Here is a 22,246-nt window from a genome sequence, read left to right as displayed (position 1 = left end):
GCGCAGAATTTTCCACTGATTCCCATCGACTCCAATTTTGCTGGGACTTCTTGATGCTACACTTGGTCAAATGCGGCCTTGACATCAAGGACAGTCACTCTCACCTCTGGAGTTCAGCACTTTTGCCCATGTTTGAATGAAGGCTGTAATGAGGTCAAGAAATGAGTGGCCCTGGCGGAACGCAAACTGAGCATCATAGAACATAGAACGATACAGTGCAGTACAGGCCCTTCGGCCCACGATGTTGCACCGACATGGGAAGTCAAAAAAACAAAAGCCATCTAACCTACACTATGCCATTATCATCCATATGCTTATCCAATAAACTTTTAAATGCCCTCAATGTTGGCGAGTTCACTACTGTTCCAGGTAGGGCATTCCACGGCCTCACCACTCTTTGCGTAAAGAACCTATCTCTGACCTCTGTCCGATATCTATTACCCCTCAGTTTAAGGCTATGTCCCCTCGTGCTAACCATTTCTATCCGCGGGAGAAGGCTCTCACTGTCCACCCTATCTAACCCCCTGATCATTTTGTATGCCTCTATTAAGTCTCCTCTTAACCTCCTTCTCTCTAACGAAAACAACCTCAAGTCCATCAGCCTTTCCTCATAAGATTTTCCCTCCATACCAGGCAACATCCTGGTAAATCTCCTCTGCACCCGTTCCAAAGCTTCCACGTCCTTCCTATAATGAGGTGACCAGAACTGTACGCAATACTCCAAATGCGGCCGTACCAGAGTTTTGTACAGCTGCAACATGACCTCATTACTCCGGAACTCAATCCCTCTACCAATAAAGGCCAATACTCCATAGGCCTTCTTCACAACCCTATCAACCTGGGTGGCAACTTTCAGGGATCTATGTACATGGACACCGAGATCCCTCTGCTCATCCACACTTCCAAGAATTTTACCATTAGCCAAATATTCCACATTCCTGTTATTCCTTCCAAAGTGAATCACCTCACACTTCTCTACATTAAACTCCATTTGCCACCTCTCAGCCCAGCTCTGCAGCTTATCTATGTCCCTCTGTAACCTGCAACATCCTTCTGCACTGTCGACAACACCACCGACTTTAGTGTCGTCTGCAAATTTACTCACCCACCCTTCTGCGCCCTCCTCTAGGTCATTTATAAAAATGACAAACAGCAACGGCCCCAGAACAGATCCTTGTGGTACGCCACTTGTAACTGAACTCCATTCTGAACATTTCCCATCAACCACCACCCTCTGTCTTCTTTCAGCTAGCCAATTTCTGATCCACATCTCTAAATCACCCTCAATCCCCAGCCTCCGTAGTTAGGTTATTGCTAAGCAACAGCCACTTAATTGCGCTGTTGATGGCCCCCTCCATCACTTAATTGATGATCAGTTGTAGATTGATGGGGTGGTATTTGGCCGGTTTTGATTTTTCCTGCTTTTTATGTACATGACATACCTGGGCAATTTTGCACATTGCCGGGTCAATGACAGTGCTATGGCTGTACTAGAACAGCTTAGAAAGTTCTGGAGCACAAATCTTGAGTATTATTGCCAGAATATTGTCAGGGCCCATATTTATGTACAATCTCAGCAGGTCTGACAGCATTTGTGGAGGAAGAAGGGAGCTAATGTTTCGAGTCTGGATGACTTATTTGTGAAAACTTCAGTTCTCGTTCTTTGTGGCCATGAACCTTGCGACGTCACCAGCGAGGGGCAGGGAAAATCAAGAAATGCGATCGCTCCAGAGAGAATCTCGTTTCCTAATTTTCTCTGGATTTTCCACCCACGTCACCATTCTCTCGGACAGCAAACATGGGCTGAAAAATGCCCCCGTGTTTTAACAGCACATGCAGTTTTGATTTTGAATCTTCCAGTTTCTTCCCAAGAAGAAGGTGATAAATATTAAACATAGTCTTCAGGTATGCAGCTTTTGGAAGATCTTTGTCTACTTTCTGAAGACATCATTTTAATTTGGGGATTTAGAGAACACATTGAGACTGTGGCATGTTGTTAGACACATACAGGAGGCACACAGTGTGTGATTAACAACAGAAAGGCCTGCACGCGGTGTACACAGACACTGTTCTTGCCCAAACAACCATCCAATCAAAAACCAAAGAGAAAATGCTGGAAAATCTCAGCAGGTCTGGCAGCATCTGTAGGGAGAGAAAAGAGCTAATGTTTCAAGTCCATTTGACCGTTTGTCAGAGCTATAAGACAGAGAAAGTGGGAAATATTTATGCTGTGGAGTGAGAATGAAAGATGAGTCATAGCCACAGAAACCCAGGGGAAACTGAATCAAATTGAAGAAGTTTAAAATCATTTTAAAATGCTCAGAAATAAAGGCGTCAAAATAGCCAAGAGTGTCAAGGGCAGTGGAGCAGAGCAATTCTTGAAGTTCATATTCTGAATAACTGCAATAAGATCAAAGAAAAATACAATTTCCAGGTATATAAACATACAAACATACTTTTCACAGTAACTTCATTGCAGTGTTAATGTAAGCCTACTTGTGACAATAAAGATTATTATAAAGATTATTATTATAATTCTTTCCCAAGTGCTTCAAACACAAGAATGCATGCGTTATTCAAATAATTTTTTTAATAACCTATCTGTTATAACATTGACAGGCATTTTAAACCAGTACTCCCCAGAAGATGGCAGCAAAGTTTTCCAAAATTGCACTAACATTTTTGGTAAGAACTGTGCAAAGGTTCCGGCAACCGGTCAACGAGCGATGCCTGTAATTAGCTAGATTTACCCTTGTCCGTTTAATCATTTTGATACTTTGTGATGCAAGTTACTGTTAGTGCAAGATGGAAACAATGTGACACATTCAACAGGGCAAGCAGTTGTGCATCTTAGCCAATCAGATTGAAGGATCGTGAAATGAACAGTTGAAAGTCTGATCAGGAGTGGGTGTTAAGAGTGGGTGTATTTGGTGGAACATTAGGTACAGAAAGAGAACTAAAGAATCAGAAAGAAAGATTGGATTAAGGGAGAGAAAAAAACAGGCAAAGAAAGTAATTATTTTTTCTGAAAGAATGAAACTTTCCACTTAGAGTAGTTAATTTTCAGTATCAGAAGGGTTGGCTGGTTGTAACTGGGGCTTATCATAGCATTGAAAGGGTACCTGAAAGTGACTTTATTTAACTTTCTGTCATGAGTTTACTTCTTATCTGCATACAGGAACCTCACGCTGTTCAAAGCATTTAAACAGGTAGCTAGACAATGAAGTGTTTTTGTGAAGCTAATGGTGAAGCAGCACATCTCCGGCAGAAAATTCATTTACATATTTACTAAGGCATCTGTCCTCGCTCGAAGTTGCAGTGGCATTTTCACATAAATTATCTAGAGCTTTATTAGTCACCCTTTTTGGGCTCATCAGTATCATTTGCAGCAGCATCTCCTGTAAGAGTTTATTACTTTGGCATCCATGATTTTATGGTCAATGTCAAAGAGACAGCATTCATTGCTGACTTTGAAGAAAGCTACTCACAAAGATTTGGTGATCACTGATTTCACCTGAGCCAATGCGACTTTCAATCTGGAGTCATCTATAGGGAATCCAGTAACAGTGATCTCAGTAACTGGGCTGAGGAGCCAATCAGGCCAATGAGTTCTAATACAGCAAACCCAGAAGTTCAAAATAAGCAGCACACATTATAATACTGGAAGAAATGAAAGTTTAGGGCATACATGTAGAATTAAAGTAGAAGCTGAAATAACATAAACTTTTAAAAAGTAAACAAAAATTAATTATTTAAAAAATAATGGCTTTTTAAAATCATGGAATAAATATCCTGGAAAATTAGGTTTGTAGTGCCCGAGAAGTTGGCCAACAGTATAACAGACCTAGTATGCCATTAAAACTCACATTCAGGAAGGCCTAACATCTTCCAACAGGTTGTACAGTATAAATAGTGCATAAAATGTTAAAATTCATGTCAATCCACTGATTCCGTGTTGATTGCATCTACAAAAACTGCAACAGCACATCCTGTGGAGGAAACAGGGCAACACTGACAGCAGCTTCTGGCTTTCCACATTTAATTGTGCATGTTAATTTTACACAGTAATGATGGCAAGTGCCAAGATTTTCACCATCATTAAAACTGCAAATTGCGCACCATTACCACAGAATGTGAAGAAGCAACTATTACACCTGACATCATTACTAATCTGAAATATCTTGACGGCTTACTGCACCACTGATATGATGTTCAATGATACAGACATGCAAGTTTGGTGAATGTGCAAGGGAGCAACATAAAGGGCAGGATTCTCCGATCCTGGGGCTAAGTGTTGACGCCGTCGTAAACGCCGGAGGGTTTTACGATGGCGTCATCTGGCCCCTAGGATCAGCGATCCTGCGCCGCACAGGGGGCCAGCATGTCACTTGGGAGCCTCACGCTGCTCCAGCTGCCGATACGGGCGTCAGCACAGGCGGCGCGGGTCCCCGCAGGTGCGCCATGGCCGGAGCGAGTTCGCGCATGCGCGTGGGTTGCTGTCTCCCGACGCAACATGGCGGAGACCTACAGGGGCCCGACGCGGAGGAACATAGGCCCCCACCGGGATAAGCCCACCGGCCGATTGGTGGGCCCCGATCGCAGGCCAAGCCACCGTGGAGCAGCCCCCTCTCCTTCCCCCCCCCGGAGTCGGAATCCCCCTCCCCCCCCCCCCCCCAAACCAGGCCGCCCCCCGCCGCATGAACGCTGACGTTCCGCCGGGTTGGACCACATGAGAACGACACCGGCGGGACTCGGTCTAACTCGGCGGGCACTCGGCCCATCGTGTGGGCAGAATCGCTGGGGGGGGCCGCATTGAGCTGCTCCCGACCGGCGGTGCAGCGACCGCGCGATTCTCCGGTCGCTGGAGAATTGGCGGACCGGCGTCAGAGCGCCGCCGCATGATTTGCATCCCCCTGGAGATTCTCCGACCCGGCGCGAGGTCGGAGAATCCCGCCCAAAATCGTCTTTGGAGCACAATGGAATTTGGGGCTTCAAGCCCACAAGATAATTTTTATACTGTGATTTTGGTGTGATCTGGACAGTTTTGAGTGAGGCGGTACATGGATGGCATTTTCAGATTTGACCAATACTTGATGGTATGAATTTAGGAAGCAACATTTCAGAGTGTATCAAGCAAATGAAGTGTAAACTATATTACCATGGTATCAACTTACAATACACTTTGGGTTTGATATACTGTTCTTCTTTCAGGGGTGGGCGGTGTTCATTGATACAAATATTTTCAGATTGATGATTCAACTCAGTTTACCCTCTTAAAGCCCTATAATAGGCAGGGTGTGCGTTTGGGTGAAGTTGATAAATACAACCAATTTCCTGGTTTATATTATAAAATGTTATGTTCACAAATGCACAACTATGGATACCACGAAAAATGAATCGACAGCACTACAGTAATACTGACCAGAGTATATAACCATATCCAAGTACGTGACCCAGGTACATAATCATACCCAGATTCTCCACCTACCCTCTCTTTCAATACTGACATCACCATTCCTCAAAGAAATCTTGCCCTTGGTCAGTCAATCCTCCCTAATTACTGCTGATTTGTAACCTTCTTTTCTTCGCAACAATCCTGAAAATGCCATCCATGTACCACCTCACTCAAAACTGTCCAGATCACACCACAATCACAGTATAAAAATTATCTTATGGGCTTGAAGTCCCAATAACATTCTCTGTGATCTCTGTGCATTACATCTTCAAGCTCTCCAATGTTTGATATGGCCAATCATTTTGCTTCATCACCACTGCTTTGATGTCTTATGCCATACTAGTGTTCTTGCGCTGCTCCGTTCACACCTGTCATACGAACATAAGAAATCAGAGGAGTAGGCCATTAGGCCCCTTGGCCTGCTCTGCCATTCAATAAGATCAAGGCAAATCTTTGCCCTCAATTCCACTGTCCTGATTGATTCCTATGCCCTTTGATTTATTTGGAGTCTGGTCAGCTTCTCCAGGATTCTGGGTTCATGGCCCCCTAGTCTGGATTTGGGAACTTTGCAAAAGGCAAGTTCAAAAGGTTTTACCTTTGCCACTTCCGTGCCAACATTCCCCCACCAAAAACCCACCCCAACTGGCCCCTCATACCCTCCAAGCCAACTCAAATTCCTTCCACTGCAGTTGCACCATGAATATAACCAATGAACCGTTTAATAACAATGGCAAATGTGGATCAGCGCAGAGAGAAAAACACGCTTTCACAAATCTTCTTTTGGGAAAAAAAAACTCTATAAAAATGTCCATGAGATATACAATTAAACTATCAATAACAGAAGCTTTAAACACTTCACACCTCTTAATATTTTTCAAATAAATATTAAGACATTGACAAAAGAGATCACAGAAAGAAGTTAAAGATGTTGATAAAGCCAAGTCAACAATTCACTTCAGTTGTCAAAACAGAATCCCTTACTGAGCTAATGCGCTTATTGTCCTGGGTCAACAGCCAAGCCTCATTAAGTGCGAGGGAAACCAGGGAATTATAGACCAGTTAGCTTAACATCTATGTCAGGAAACTGCTAGAATCTATGATTAGGGATTAGGCGACTAAATTCCTTGAAAGTTTTCAGCCAATCAGAGAGCCAACGGTAGGTCATGCTTGACGAATCTTACTGAACATTTTGCGAATGTGACGAAAGTAGCAGACTGGGGAATTTCTATGGATGCCACTTATATGAACTAACAGAACGCATTTAATAATGTCCTTTAGAGGAGGCCAAAGCTGAATTTCCTTGAATTGAAGGGAAGTTATTGACCTGGTTAAGAGATTAGCTGATCGGGAGGAGACAGAGAGTGAAGATAATGGGCAGACACTTTGATTGGTAAGATTGACTGGTGGTGTCCTGAAAGGATCTGTGTTAGAGCCTCAAATATTTCCGGTATTCATTAACAGCTCAGATGAGAAGATATTGAACCATATAGCCAAATTTGCTGATGGCACCAATAGGCAATATTGTAATGTAATGAATGTAGGAATTTCAGCTATATTGGATTATACGTATTTGGTGAAGTGGGTTAGAGTGTGTTTGATTGCTGAAGTCATGTTTTTTAAAAAAATCTTGGTTTGAAAGACAACAAAGGTTTTCGGAGCCAGAGGTGCAATTAACCATTGTAAAAGCTTGGGCTAATATAATTTTGTTTTGATTAAGGAGACTCCCTTGGAAGTTAATTACATTTCAGCTTGGTGAGACGATGGGCGCGATACAATGGAGAAGTGTGGTTGCGAGCGGGAATTACGGCAAGCTTCCCGACACTCAGCCCAGCGAGGCCATAAACACTATAAAATGTTAATTGGCCCACCTAACGAGGCCCCATGGGCTTCATGTCGTAAATGATGATCTGCCCGCTGATATGCCAGGACTGCGCTCGCCAGCCCCCACTAACGAGGGGGAGCAGCACTTAAACCGTTCCTAGACAGGCAACCTCACACAGCTCCCAGCCATGCCACTGAGGAGACCAGCCTATGCTTTATGGGAAGCAGACGGGATGCCCTGTTCCCCCGAGGGTCTGCCGCAGGGCAGCCAGTGCCACCTGGGAGGAAGTGGCAGCGGGCGTCAGCTCAGAGAGCGTTACCAGGAGGACCTTCACCCAGTGCCATAAGAAGGTCAACGACCTCCACCGGCTGCATTGGTGGGTTGCCATCAGCCCTCTGGCACTGGCCCTGCCTGCCACCTCAAACCCCCAACCCCCGAGCATGTGCCTGGCACCACTCCTGCCCAGCACCATTGTGTACCCTGGCTCACCAATTTCTAGCAGTGCCACCCATGCCGCTCCCCTCACTCCCAATTCACCTCACCCCATCACCCGCCCCATACTCCCCTTTCCCCTCCTCCCACTCCCACAACGAACGGCGCCTACGGCTCACAGTGCCCATTCTGTGTCTCCTCCCTGCAGGAGAAGTTGGAATACAACAGACAGGAGAGGGTCCAGACGGGCGGCGGTGTGCCTGACATCAGAGCCCTCACCCCCTATGAGGAAGGGGTCCTGGAGGTCACGTACGGCACAGAGGCGAGGATCCACTGGTCCCCACCCAGATGACCTGACACACGCGAGTTGTTAATGCCATGCAGAATGACCCATCCCTCCCACTGACCACATGTCCATTACCCCGCATGATCCTCATCCGACAGTGCCGGCGCCTCGGAGGGGAGCTCCGAGGAGACCACCATATTCGCAGCACAGCTGTCATTGAGCTGGATTCCTCAAAATGCCATTTAATGCCTTCACCGCTCTGGTGGTGCACTGCCATCTGCAATACACCCCCTGGAGGACCCGCCTCGCTTTGTGGTGGTCTCCTGTGCCCTCCACTACCTGGCACAGCAGTGGGGCGACGTACTGGAGGAGGAACATGCGGCCACCTCCGAGCAGGAGACGGACCAGGAGGGGCTGGAGTATGAGCTTGGGAGAACCCACAGGACTAGCCGGAGGCTGGAGGACAGGTGGCACTGGCGAGGGTCCAGCAAGTCCAGAGGTCGAGGGAGGCCCTCATCCTCGCCTGCTTCACATTGGACATGTCTTCATCGGTAATCACACCCCATCCACCCCCATCACCACCTTGTCCTACCCTTCCAGTATCTGAGCAACATAACTCCAAGGTGATGGGACTGTGTCAGCTCTGTCAGCCCGTCACCGCCGAAGGCAGGAGGGTGATGATAATCTTCAGAGAGTTGGTGCTCCTCAATCTATGCCATAGTCTGACTCCTGCTTGTTACGGAGTGCTTGCTCACACCCATCGCCTGCACGTTGTATGCCTGGAGGTTGGGGAGGGGTGGTGGGGAGAGGCGTCCAGGACCTCCATGCCCAGAAGCTGGGGCAGGAAATTGGGATTGGTGCTCAGCCTGCATTGCTGAAGAAATTGGCAGAGGCGTCATATTTCTCAAGAGCAACTTTTTTAATGCCATACATTGGTATCTCCAACTGTCTCAATCTCTTGATGGTGCTGCCACACCTTCCCAACCCCTCCCTCATCACACCCTCCCGTCCCTTACCCCAAAACCTCTCCCCCCATGCCCCTTCAGTGATTCTCGACCTGCTTAGCTTTCCGTGCACCACCACTGCGCCTCGTTGTGTCCCCAGGATGCACAGCAGAGGTGAAGGCAACCTGCTTCCAACCGCATCCCGTGGCCTTCAATGCCCCTGGCGGGCATCCTCTGGGGGCCCTGGGGCCAAGGGACCCAGCCTACTTACTAGAGGCGCATGCCCCGTCATGCAACCCTGTAATTAAATAATTTAGACTTGAAAATGTGCTTGTTCAATCTCATGAAGAACCATGGCAGAAATTGAGGGAGAACTGTCTCAAGGTGAGACAAGCTTGAGCGATAAAGGGCCTACTCTTATTCTTATGTTCCTGTAGAACTGTCACCAGGTCCTCGGAGCCAAGCTCCAGGGATTGACTCCCCTGACCACCTGCTCCTATTCCTTTCTGACTGCTTTACTGAGGGCCTCCTGCAAGAACATGGCAATTCACTTCCTTGACTAAGGCCTCCAGCACTCTATCTGTGATCCGAGGTGCCCTCTCTCTGACCTGACTCTACATTTCCTCTAATTGCAAGAGTGCCAGCCAGCAGCAGCCTCTTTATATGGGGCGAAGCTTCCCTTTGATTCACAACCCTTTGAGTGAAGTTATTTCTCCTCATTTCATTCCCTTCATGGATCTGCCAAGTAACAGTGAAACAAATTTAGCAAGGCATGATAGGATATGATCTGTCCAGCAACAGATAGAAATCTGCCTAGCGACAGTAATAGCCAGCATTTAAATGCCATGCTGAGATGCGACTTTCCCAGTAACAAAATTAGCACACATCTTGGCAGAATCAGATGTCGATCACCAAATTAGTAGAAAGAGCTTACCTAGAGTCAAAGAATTTGAGAGAGGCAGACAGCCAAATAGAGAATGAAGAATCAAAGGGGATAAATAGTATAATTGCCAGAACACACAGAAGCAGACAGGCCAGTTTACATCCAACAGCCTGAGAGGTGAATCCACAACTCTCAGCCAGGAGGCTAGTTTTATATCCAAGTCTGAGAGCAGAAAACTTCATAAAGGCAGTTTAAATATCTTTGTTGGACAGGAAAAGACACTTCCCAGACTTGATCATCAGCCCTGTATTTTGTGGTAGCTATATTCAAGATTTGATTTATAGATTTATTTAATTTAAATGTTGTTTGGGGAAAGGAGAGTCTTAAAGAGTTAAAGGATCTTAGACATATTTTGGAACAAGGTTCGACATAAATTGTATGTGTTTAGTATTCATATACTTAATTGTACTTGGGTATTGTAATCCTGTTAGTGTGTAGATGTCTTGTCTTTAATTTAATAAATAGTCTTTAATAATAGTTAAACAATGATTGGGTTGGTTATTCTCACTGGGGTTTCATGTGACTCCTCGCACCATTCCAAAAACAAAACCTAATATCCCCACGAACTGGTGTTCCAAGTTGGGCTGCCCTCGCAGATACCATCAGCGTGGTTCGTGTCAGAAAATTGGGGGCTTGAGCCTGAATTTTAAAAAAGCTTAATTCCTTGGGGGGTAGGAAATTTTTGATTTTTAAACAAAACAAGAGTGAGGAACAAGTGGAATCAAGTGAAAATGTGTTATTTAAAGCAAGAAGGCTGCAAAAAGGGCTCTTTCTCCAGCTCGATCTTATGTGGAAGTAGACAATGTAACCATTGCAAGTTTGAAAAATGTGCCTAAAAGCAAACTGATGGAACTGACAGCTAAATTGGATGCAGTCTTATCTACAGGGGCTAAGGAGGCTGAGATAATTGAAAGCATAGCTATGCATTTAAAAACACGATTGGCTGTACCCAATATTTCAAGAAGTAAGGAAATTGAATTAGCTAGGCTTCAATTCCAAAGAGACATAGAAATTAAGAAGTTAGAAATGCAGGTAAAAGAGAGGGAGTGAGAGGAAAGAGAGCAGAAACAAGAGGAAAGAGAGATGAAAGAGAGGAAAAAGAGGAAAGAGAAAGGGAGCATGATTCATAATGGGAGGAAAGAAAAGGGATTTTAAAAGAGAAATGGGGCAAGCCGCATGAGAAGAAAAAGACAAAGAGAAAGAGAGACTTCAAACTTTGCACACAAGCAGCAGAAATCAAAAGGTTAGAGAGATGGCGGAGGAAGGTGGTTCTGGATAGGAAACTAGTCGGGAGATGATCAGATACGTACAAGCTCTCCCAAAATTTGATGAAAAGGATGCAGAGACATTTTTTCTGCTTCTGAGGAAATAGCTAAACAGATGAAATTGCCACAAGACATTTGAACCCTACTTTTACAGACTGAAAGTGTAGGAAGGGCTAGTGAAGTTTCTGTGTCTTTGTTAAGAGGAAAGGTCTGGGGACTATGAGGTAGTGATGAAAGCTATATTGGGTGATCAGGAGCTGAGGCTTACAAACAAAAGATTCAAGCCGTAATAAAACAGTCTGGACAAACACACATTGTATTCAAAAGGGTTAAACAAAGCTAGTCATTTTGATAGGTGGGTGCGAGCTTAAAAGTTGGTGGATGACACAAAAAGAGGTGGGAAGGCAAGTGGTGAGGAGGACACAAAGATTCTACAGATGATATAGGCAGGTCAGGTGAGTGTGCAAAAACTTGGCAGATGGAATATAATGTAGAAAAATGTGAAGTTATGCACTTTTGTAGGATGAATAAAGGAGCTGAATATTATTTAAATGGAGAAAGGCTGCAGAAAACTGCACTACAGAGAGATTGTGTGGGTTTCCTCCGGGTGCTCTGGATTCTTCCAAAGATGTGCAGGTTAAGTGGATTGGCCATGCTAAATTGCCCCTTGGTGTCCAAAGTTTTAGTGGCGTAGCAGGGTTAAGGCGATGGGGCAGGGGAGTGGGCCCAGGTTAGGGTGCTCTTTCTGAAGGTCGGTCCAGACTCAATGGGCCGAATGGCTTCCTTCTGCACTGTAGGGATTCTATGATTTTAATTACATTATTGAATTGAGTTTCAGTGATTGGAGCTCCTGTATCGTCATGGTGCTCAAATCGGTTGGAACCCAGAGACTGTGCGTGGACTACAGGCCGGAGAATACCATAGATAAGAACGATTTGTTTCCTATTCCACATTTGGAAGACTGCATCAAACGCATTGGATGGTCGAAATTTGTCATCAAAATAGACTTGCTAAAGGGCTATCAGCAAATACTTTTCATCAAATCATAAAATTTACAGTGCAGAAGGAGGCCATTCGGCTAATCGGGTCGACACCGGACCCTGAAAGCCCACACCTCCACCCTATCCCTGTAACCCAGCAACCCCACCTAACTTTTGGACACTATGGGGCAATTTAGCATGAACCATCCACCTAACCTGCATACCTTAAGACAGTTGGAGAAAATGTTAGTCGATAGAAAAAAGGCTTTGTTATCGGGAAAATAAACTTCAATTGGGCAGCAATGGGTTTTAATGCTTCAGCCCCTTTCCCAGTTGCATAGAAAGAGGAGGGCTGTGTGGAGTGGCAAATTGCATTAGAATTGCATTGTTTACCATTGATGGATACATAGTTAGATTACAATATTAGCACTGGACTCTGAACGCACGGTTCCTTCACTGCTTGTATTTCTCAATATGCTCCCGCGCAATAATCAGTCTCTGGATCGGAGCAGTGCCTTCATAGATCTGGTAGATTTTAGCATCTCTCATCAGTTTCTCCACAGGCTATTCATTGTCAAACTTGTTGCCTCCAAATATCTGAACGGCAACTGGCAACCTGATTGGCAATGTCCCCTGCAAAGGCATTTGCTATGGAGGCGTAGTAAGTGTTCCTCCGCCCCATGTCCACTTCCCAGGCGCTCTCTGGTAGCTTAGCCGGGCCAATTCCACCTTCAGAGCCATTTCCGCCAGCAGGAAGGAAACCGCCTGATGCTCTGCAAGTAACTTTCCAAAGCATATTTAGTAGCTTCATCCAAAGCTCTCTGGCCTAAACCAACTGCTCCAGCAGCTACCAGTGGTCTGGTTTTATCGAACGCTCCCACTGCAATTTTGATGCCAGCCCCCTCTCCAACGAGGATGTTCTCCTTGGGCACTCGCACATCTTCAAAGACAATGCCTATGGTATCTGAGCATCGCTGACCGATGTTCATCTCCTTTCTTCCAATCTGGATTCCAGGAGAGTCAGCATCCATAATGAAACCAGTGAAGGCCTTGCCGGCAGAGGCTTTAGGGCTGGAAAAAAAAAGTCAGCCTTGCCAAAAGAGAAATACTGGAAAATCTCAGCAGGTCTGGCAGCATCTGTAGGGAGCGAAAAGAGCTAATGTTTCGAGTCCAGATGACCCTTTGTCAAAGCACACAATATGCACACATCAGCGGAGCCTCTGTCATTCGTCCCAAGTACTTCTTCTGCTGTTCCTCATTGCCTGCTAGGATGACTGGCATTTGCTCCAGTGAATTGGCCTCGATTGCAGTCTGAATGCCAGTACAACCGTATCCTATTTCCTCAGTTATGAGACAGGAATCAAAGATGCCTAGCCCCATTCCACCGCAATTCACGGAGATGTGTGTGTTCATCAGACCCAGCTCCCATACTCTCTTCATAAGTGAAACAGGAAGGGCAGCACGGTGGCCTAGTGGTTAGCACAGCTGCCTCACGGCGCTGAGGTCCCAGGTTCGATCCCGGCTCTGGGTCACTGTCCGTGTGGAGTTTGCACATTCTCCCCGTGTCTGCGTGAGTTTCGCCCCCACAACCCAAAAATGTGCAGAGTAGGTGGATTGGGCACACTAAATTGCCCCTTAATTGGAAAAAATAATTGGGCAATCTAAATTTTTTTTTTTTAAATAAGTGAAACAGGATACGCCCCACGCCTGTCATATCGGCAGCTGCAGGAACCATATCCTTACGAGCAAATTTCCGTGTTGTGATCTGGAACTCTTTCTACTCATCTGTGAGTTCAAAATTGAACCCAGGTGCTGCTGGGCTTGCCTTCAATACAGCTGCCGAAGCCCTGATGGTTGACTGAAATCGCAAGCCAACTCGGACACTGACGCTCAGCGCACGCTCAACCTAGAACCACATCGCTGCTTCCACCCGCCGGACAGCCTGGACTTTTAACTGAGAGGGAAAAGATCTCTGCCACAAGAACAATTCAAAGTTACGCCGTTAGGGTTGAAGAACTCCCCCGAAACTTTTCAGAGGCTCACCAACAGTGGTTCAAGAATTGAGTCACTGTATCATATACATTGATGACTTAGTGGTATTCAGCCAGAGTTGGGAAGAACATCTACACCACCTAATGGAACTGTTTGACTGCTTTGAAGAAGTCAATCTTGTGATGAATCTAGCAAAAAGCGCATTTGCTAAGGCCCAAATTTCATATTTGGGATACACAGTGGGACATGGTCAAATGGCCCTAAGAGATGTAAAAATACAGGCCATTTGGGACCTCACAAAACCCACCAATGGAAAGAGATTGTAAAATTTCTGGGCATGAGACGAATTCTACCTTAGATTTATGCCAAACGTTAGCAGTATGGTAGCACCACTCAAAGAGCTCTTAAAGAAGAACCTGCCCTTTAACTGGATGGAGGACTGTCAAATAGCATTCAACCTTTAAAAACGGTGTTGACAACAAACCTAGTGTTAGCAGCACTCAATTACAACAAGCAGTTTAAACTGGCGGTGGATGCTAGCGACGTTGGTTTAGTAACCCTTTTATTGCAAGGAGATGAACTTCGCCTTGAAAAGCTGGTGGGATAGTCTTTAATAATTGTTACACAATTACTGGGCTGATTATTCTCACTGGGGTTCCACGTGGCTCCTCACATTATTCCGAAAAAAAAAACTATACACCCCCCCGCGAACTGGTGTTTCAAGCTGGGATACCCTCGCAGATACCAGCAGCGTGGTTCATGACTGTCTTAAGTGGTTGGCTCTTTATCCAAAGACTGCGTTCCCATGTTATACATACACTGATCAGCAGAAAAATAGCGTCCACCCTATCAAGCCCATTCAGAATTTTGTAGTTTTCATCAGATTACCTCTCATTCTTCCAAACACCAGAAAATATAGGCTCAATTTATTCAGCCTCATCACAGGCCAACCCTCATCCCAGGGATCAATTTAATGAACATTTGCTGTATCACCTCCAATGTAAGTATATCTTTCCTTAAATATGGAGACTAAAACTGGAAAATTAATCATACATTTATATTCTTTTAAATATAGTTTTTCCACATATGGCGGCACGGTGGTCAACACTGCTGCCTCACAGCCCCAGCAACTCAAGTTTGGTTCCTGCCTTGGGTGACTATGTGGAGTTTGCACATTCTTTCCGTGTCTGCGTGGGTTTCCTCCGGGTGCTCCGGGTTCCTCCTACAGTCCAAAGATATTCAGGTTAGGTGGGGTTACAGGGATAGGGCACGGGAGTGAGTCTAGGTACGGTGCTTTTTCAGAGGGTCGGTACTGACTTGATGGGCCAATTGTCCTTCTTCTGCAAGATGTGGAGATGCCGGCGTTGGACTGGGGTGGGCACAGTAAGAAGTCTTACAACACCAGGTTAAAGTCCAACAGGTTTGTTTTGAATCACTAGCCTTCTGCACAGTAGAGATTCTAGGGAGTCAATGTTAAATTGAAACCACTGTCGGAATGTCTTTTGGAATTTATTTTTAAAAAGAGAGCCATTCTACTAAGTATGATTACAAGATCAAACGTAGCTATAAAGTCACTGTATCTCAGTAATGGGACTTTATCAGACAACATAATAAAAAACATTTCAGAGTGATTTTGAATGTCAACAGTGGATGGTCCACTTAAAGAGCCCATACTTTCAAAGAATAAAAGATTTGAAAACAAAATGGTTACTCACCTGACAAAATTTTTTAAAGGTATCCTTGGAAGTTTAAACATTAAATAGAGGTTTGAGATAACACTGGGCTAATCCAGCAGTGCTACTGTTTACCTCAGTTACACGTGCTTGGCATTCCAGTTGTTTTCAAATGCATTAATGATGTAATATGCGTTTTCAGATTGCAAGATTCTAAGGTAATTATCACCTATTAAGCTGTAAAGATAAGCAAATATTCTTTCAAGGCAATTTGCCATTAATCTTTTATAAAAATATATATGCTTACCCTAAATCCTCTGTGCAGTCGATCTTTCATAACACCAATGAATTCTTTGTAACTTAGTTGATCATCTTTGTCCACATCAAAGATTTTGAAAACTGTATTTACCAAGTGTGAAGAAAGCTTAAGGTCTGTGGCCACATACACAGCACGCTTGAATTCATCTGTATATACATGCCAAAAAAAGAATTAAAAATAAGAAATCATCTTTCTTATAAATTACAAAGCTTGAAAACCCAGTGAACAACCTCTTTAAATTTTCTAAATTACAAACATAAATTTAAAAAATAACTTCAATACCAAAAAATAGTATAAAATGAAAATTAACCTTCAAAATTGTATAAATGTTTTGCAAATTTTTTTATTATTTTTTTTAAAACTTAAGAGTACCCAATTATTTTTTTCTCCAATTAAGGGCCAATCCACCTAACCTGCACACCTTTTGGGTTGTGGGGGTGAAACCCACGCAGATATGGGGAGAATATGCAAACCCCACATGGTTGTTTTGCAAATATAATGGTGGATTTAAGAGAAACGCAACCTTTTCAGAAATTATATACACACTACATCCAGGAAAATATGATATGATGAGCAAATTGTTTATGAAAAAATATCTCAGCAATCTGAAATATGACTGTGGTTCCAAGATTTAGTCAAACTTTCAGGAAGAGATAAAACTTAATATTAAATTTTAATTACCGTGGCAATTTTCTACACAAATAGCTAATTTGCACCGCACACCACACAAGATACATTCTTTTATCTAATTTGCATTTCCTCACAATTTGCTACCAAAACTGACATTACTGCAGTGTGAGCCAAATGATGTTATATATTTTCTGGTCAAATCATTATCAACTTCATTACTATTTCATTTTCTATTTACCACATTCAGGCCACTAACCATATAACCTTAAGAACATTTTTTAAAAAATAGTCTGTGTATAATATGAAAAAAATATCAGCACATTTAATAATAATAATAATAATAATAATCTTTATTGTCACAAGTAGGCTTACATTTACACTGCAATGAAGTTACTGTGAACAGCCCCTAGTCGCCACATTCCGGCGCCTGTTCGTGTACACAGAGGGAGAATTCAGAATATCCAATTCACCTAACAGCATTTAGGACAACACAACAGGACTTGTGAAAGGAAACCGGAGCACCCAGAGGAAACCCACACAGACACAGGGAGAACGTGCAGACTGCACACAGACAGTGACCCAAGCCGGGAATCAAACCTGGGACTCTGGAGCTGTGAAGCAGCAGTGCTACCCACTGTGCTATCGTACCGTAATTTCTATAATGTGACTTATTAGAAGTAGCTTTGTAAATAAAATCGCAATTTAGCCAAAAATGGGCTTCAAATGCAGTTTTATATTTTCTAAAACCCTGAGACACCAAAATGAGGTCAAAGTTAACAATTACTTCAGACATCATTGTAAAACTACAAAATAATGCGAAAAGGCATTGCAATTGCCTCACTATTCATTATTTAAAATTATGCTCATAGCTAAAAAATTAACTACGTAAAGCATATTTTGATGAGGAAAGCCTACTTGCAAATAAAATGATAAAGGTTCAAATGAATTGCTGAACAAAATTATTTTTGAGATGTTTGGTAGTACAGAACTTCTACATTGCTGATAAAAGGTTTTTGTCTTGCACTCTTCAGGACACTTCACAAGAATACCAATAATTAAGCGAACAACAATTAATACTTCATAAGCAGAGAGATGATTTTGGCTCTGATGGGTAGAGGCGTTGCCATGGAGAATGCACCAAGCAACAGTTAACTGCCAAGCTTTTGTTCAAATTAAAACCAGGCAGATCTACTTTGATTGATCAAGGCATTGCCATGGAGAATGAACTGGGGAATGGCTGTTCCCCAAGCTTTTGTTTAGTTGAGGAAGATGCAATACCTGGCCATCCTCCTTCGGTCTGCAAAGGACAGGGTCAGGTGTGTGAATATATGGAGTTTCTTGCATAAGTGAGCCACACTGCGAGCCATAAGACCATAAGGTATAGCAGAATTAGGACACTCGGCCAATCGAGTCTGCTCCGCCAGATCTTTCGATCTTTGCTGATATTTTTCTCATACACATTCTCCTGCCTTTTCCCCGTAAACCCTAATCCCCTTACTAATCAAGAACCTATCTATCTCTGTGTTAAAGACAGTGATTTGGCCTCCACAGCCTTCTGCGGCAAAGGTTCCACAGATTCACCACCCTCTGGCTGAAGAAATTCCTCCTCATCTCTGTTTTAAAGGATCGTCCCTTTAGTCTGAGATTGTGTCCTTTGGTTCTAGTTTTTCCTACAAGTGGAAACATCCTCTCCACGTCCACTCTATCCAGACCTCGCAGTATCCTGTAAGTTTCAATAAGATCCCCCATCATGCTTCTAAATTCCAATGAGTACAGACCCAGAGTCCTCAACTGTTCCTCATACGACAAGCTCTTCATTCCCGGGAACATTCTTGTGAACCTCCTCTGGACCCTTTCCAAGGCCAGAACATCCATCCTTAGATACAGAGCCCAAAGTTGCTCACAATACTCACATGGGGTCTCACCAGGGAGCCTTATACAGCCTCAAAAGTACATCCCTGCTCTTGTATTACAGCCCTCGCGACATGAATGCTAACATTGCAGTTGCCTTCCTAACTGCCGACTGAACCTGCAAGTTAACCTTAAGAGAATCTTTAACAAGGACTCCCAAGTCCCTTTGTGCTTCTGATTTCCTAAGTATTTCCCCCATTTAGAAAATAGTCTCTGCCTCCATTCCTCCTTCCAAAGTGCATAACCTTACACTTTTCTACATTGTATTCCATCTGCCACTTCTTTGCCCACTCTCCTAGCCTGTCCAAGTTCTTCTGCAGTCCCCTGCTTTCTCAATATTACCTGTCCCTCGACATATCTTGACTACTAATCCCGACTCCTAATCTTAAATTAATTTTCAGTAATTCTTAGCACAATTAGGATTATTTAGCAAATGTTACCAAACACACAATCGCATCTAATATTAGGTACTATGTTTTGCGTTTTGCAGGCACGGGCTGGTTAGGTATGGTCAGTACTGTGTCTGTTGTGATCAGCCGAGGAGACGTGCTGTTTTATAAGATCTGTCAGTTGCTGGAACAAACAGCCTACATGTCTGGCATCACGTCAGCACTGGAAGCCATATACCATACTACTCATTTGTGAGACAGGCTCTTTGGCTTGATGGTAGCACCCTGCTATTGGAGAATACCACTCGTGTTGATATTGCATGATTATAAGTGTCAAACTGCCAGTTTCAACTGTTGCTCAAAAGTTTGAGACACCTTACTGCTCCAGGGTAATCTGTGATAGACTGGCCCATTCATGAATTTGTGCAATATACAGCGAGCAATAACCTGATCATGGTAGCTGTTATCCTGCAGGATGGCTTCGATGTACACTATTTCAGCATCAAGCGAGCTCATTGAGAAAATGGCTTCGGCCTATTTATGAGGTTGTTGATAAGGCCAATCTTATAGTGTGTGAAATTGTAGGAAAATTATTTTTCTCCATAAGAACTGGGAGGTTCATAAAATTATTTTCCCCCAAATCAAACAAAGTAGTTGACTCTTAAATTCCCTCTGAAATGGCCTAGCAAGCACTCAGTTCAAGGGCAATTAGGGATGGACAAAAATGCTGGCCCAGCCAGAGACACCCATGTCCCATGAACAAATTAAAAAAAAACTGAAATCAATGTACTAGTATTATACAGCTTTACTCACCTTGCCCAATTGATCGATTTGCAAAATTATACATTTGCATTGCAATGGCAAAGTCCTCCAAGTTATTCAGGAATTGAAAAAATGATCTGAATTCATCAAAAGTGATGCCCTAAAACAAAACAATATATAATAATTAATAAGTGAAACATTTTGTGACTCAAGTGGTATATAGGTTTCAATTAACAGGCCTTTAATTGTATCTGATTGGGCACTATATTTGATTTATTGTTGTGCGGTTCCATATCTAACACTTCATGTGTGATATGACCCAGCAATAGAAGGTTAATACTAGACTGGATGATCACTCAGTGAAAAATCTCTGAAGGTCAGTAAACTTTCCACAGATTAGGTCAAAGATTCTTTCACCTGTTCTTTTTAACACAATTCAACTGAAATAAAATTTTGGAAAAAAACACACTCTTTAATGAGTGCCAAGTACTAATTGTTTACTTACAGCGCTCAGGCAACTTTTAGTGTCTATAAACATAGCCCTCTAAGGCAGATCTTTTGACTTTTGACACCAAATAAAAGATTTGCTCATGTTTGTCTGAAAATTTCAACCTTTAGAATATTGCACAACATCAGCCACTACCTTATTTATATGCTTCTGAAGCCAAGAAAGCAAGCTAAAATCTAAGAAAAAATAACTTCTAAAGTAAGTATTTTTGTAATAAAATGGTAAATTCAAAAAAACTGCAAGAATTAAGTAAATAACAGAACCACAGCCAATTAACATCTTCATCCAGCTTTTTTGGTGTGGTTAAGTACCATTGTGAACAGAACACACCAGCTAAGAAGAAGTGCACAATTTTCACACGTGTTAATGACTTTCATATCAAAGAAATATAATTTCTGCTTTATACTTTATTTTCTTCCACAGGAAAAGTTTGAAAATGCAGCATTTTACTCAAGGTAAAGAGAAAAGCAGGGAACATTACATTAAAAAGAAATTTTACATTCTTTGTGCTTTTAGATTTCTTTAAACCAAGCACCATCCCCGATTGAGGGGTCGGCAGACAAATTACTCCTGGACTAGGATATTTGGTCGGTGAGCCCGATCACTGTGGGCTGATGCAGCCTTGGTGTTCACTTCCATCCATGCGGTCGAAAGAACGCAATTTCACATTGGTTGGTCAATTAAGGGTCAGCTAGCCTGAAACATGCTCCCATTGCTTCAGAAAACACTTGCCTATAGAATAATCTGAATGTTGTGATTTTGCCACTTCATCAGGATTAATTTTATTACACAGATTTATGAACCAAGCAGGTGATTGCAAAGAATAATGTTTGAATTCAGTGCTGATTCTTTCAATTTTAAACATTTGGTTTTAAATCAATTCTTCTTCTTCACTTTCCTCTTTTCTTTCACCTTGTTCAATCAGTTTAGACACTCAAATCTTTATGCTGACATCCCGATAGTCACTCTTTCAAGATGTGGTGTAGTTTTATAGGCACAACACAGATGCAGATCTATCCCGCGAGCAGCATGAAGAACCTGGTGAGTCCTTACTATGGGATGCCACAGGAATCAGTCAAATAAACATCCTGGGGCTATCAAGAGAGGTCAAAATTGACATGGGTGAATACTGAACAGTTTGCTGAGAGTCATGCATAAATCATTCCAACCAATGCTGGGAAGTCGACTGAGGCTCTTTTTTGTAAATACATAACGCACAAAATTTGAGCCTTTTATCCTGCCGTGGATCAGGATTGATGAAAAAATGTGAACGCCACCTACCTGGCCAACTGAATCATGTGCCAAGCGTAAAACAGGCGGTGTAAAGTTTGGGACAACTGCATGTTTAATTGGCTTAATTGCCCTTTTAATTGTCAGCTGGCAAGCTTCTGACTCCCACATATGCCCGCTGGCAATTAAAAGGGCAATCAAACCCATTAAAAATGCAATAATATCATGTGAGGGTGACATGATGTTGGGACGCGAGCCTGATGTTGTTTCACTTGAGTTCAGATCAGGCATACTCACGCCCAATAAAATTCTGACCCTGGTTTTCTGTCAATACAGGTGCAGTGCCTCAAAACTGGAAAACTCAAGACCGAAAATATCCGGATTTCAGACCAGGTCAGGAGGCATCAAGGATTGCTCAGAGCATGGGAATAGACTGGTATGCTAGTGGTGAAGGAGATAAGTCAGGTGCCACACTGTGCCAATGTAGCAACCAGCCGAATTATGCAGCTAGGTTTTCTTTTAAATTTACCCAATTAAAAGTGATGCATGGCACTTTCTAAAAAAAAAAATGTCTGGTTTTCAGACAACTCTGGTTTTTGGATAGCCAGATTTGAGACACTATACAAACTGTATAAACCCATTGGGCTGAATTTTCCCAGCCCTGTGATGGTGGGCTTGGAGGTGGTAGGGCTGGAAAAATAGTGG

The 22,246-nt window shown here is 43.3% G+C and overlaps 1 protein-coding gene and 1 pseudogene across 7 annotated transcripts in view; both read right to left on the bottom strand.

Moving 5' to 3' along the window:
* Window positions 1-22,246, bottom strand: part of micu3a (mitochondrial calcium uptake family, member 3a) — a 223,157-nt gene that overhangs the window by 33,176 nt on the left and 167,735 nt on the right. For all 7 annotated transcript variants that reach the window (XM_072496845.1, XM_072496841.1, XM_072496846.1 and 4 more), the window contains 2 exons: window positions 19,855-19,963; window positions 16,100-16,257 (listed from right to left, as the gene is read on the bottom strand). In XM_072496845.1, coding sequence (XP_072352946.1) covers window positions 16,100-16,257; window positions 19,855-19,963 — 267 coding nt within the window. The remainder of the gene's footprint in view (window positions 1-16,099; window positions 16,258-19,854; window positions 19,964-22,246) is intronic.
* LOC140409573 (medium-chain specific acyl-CoA dehydrogenase, mitochondrial-like) lies at window positions 12,456-14,045 on the bottom strand (annotated as a pseudogene).

This window comes from Scyliorhinus torazame, chromosome 3 (genome assembly GCF_047496885.1).
Source record: "Scyliorhinus torazame isolate Kashiwa2021f chromosome 3, sScyTor2.1, whole genome shotgun sequence".
NCBI lineage: Eukaryota > Metazoa > Chordata > Chondrichthyes > Carcharhiniformes > Scyliorhinidae > Scyliorhinus > Scyliorhinus torazame.
The sequence above is the reverse complement of the archived record's forward strand: the minus strand, read 5'-3'. Positions and strand labels throughout refer to the sequence as shown.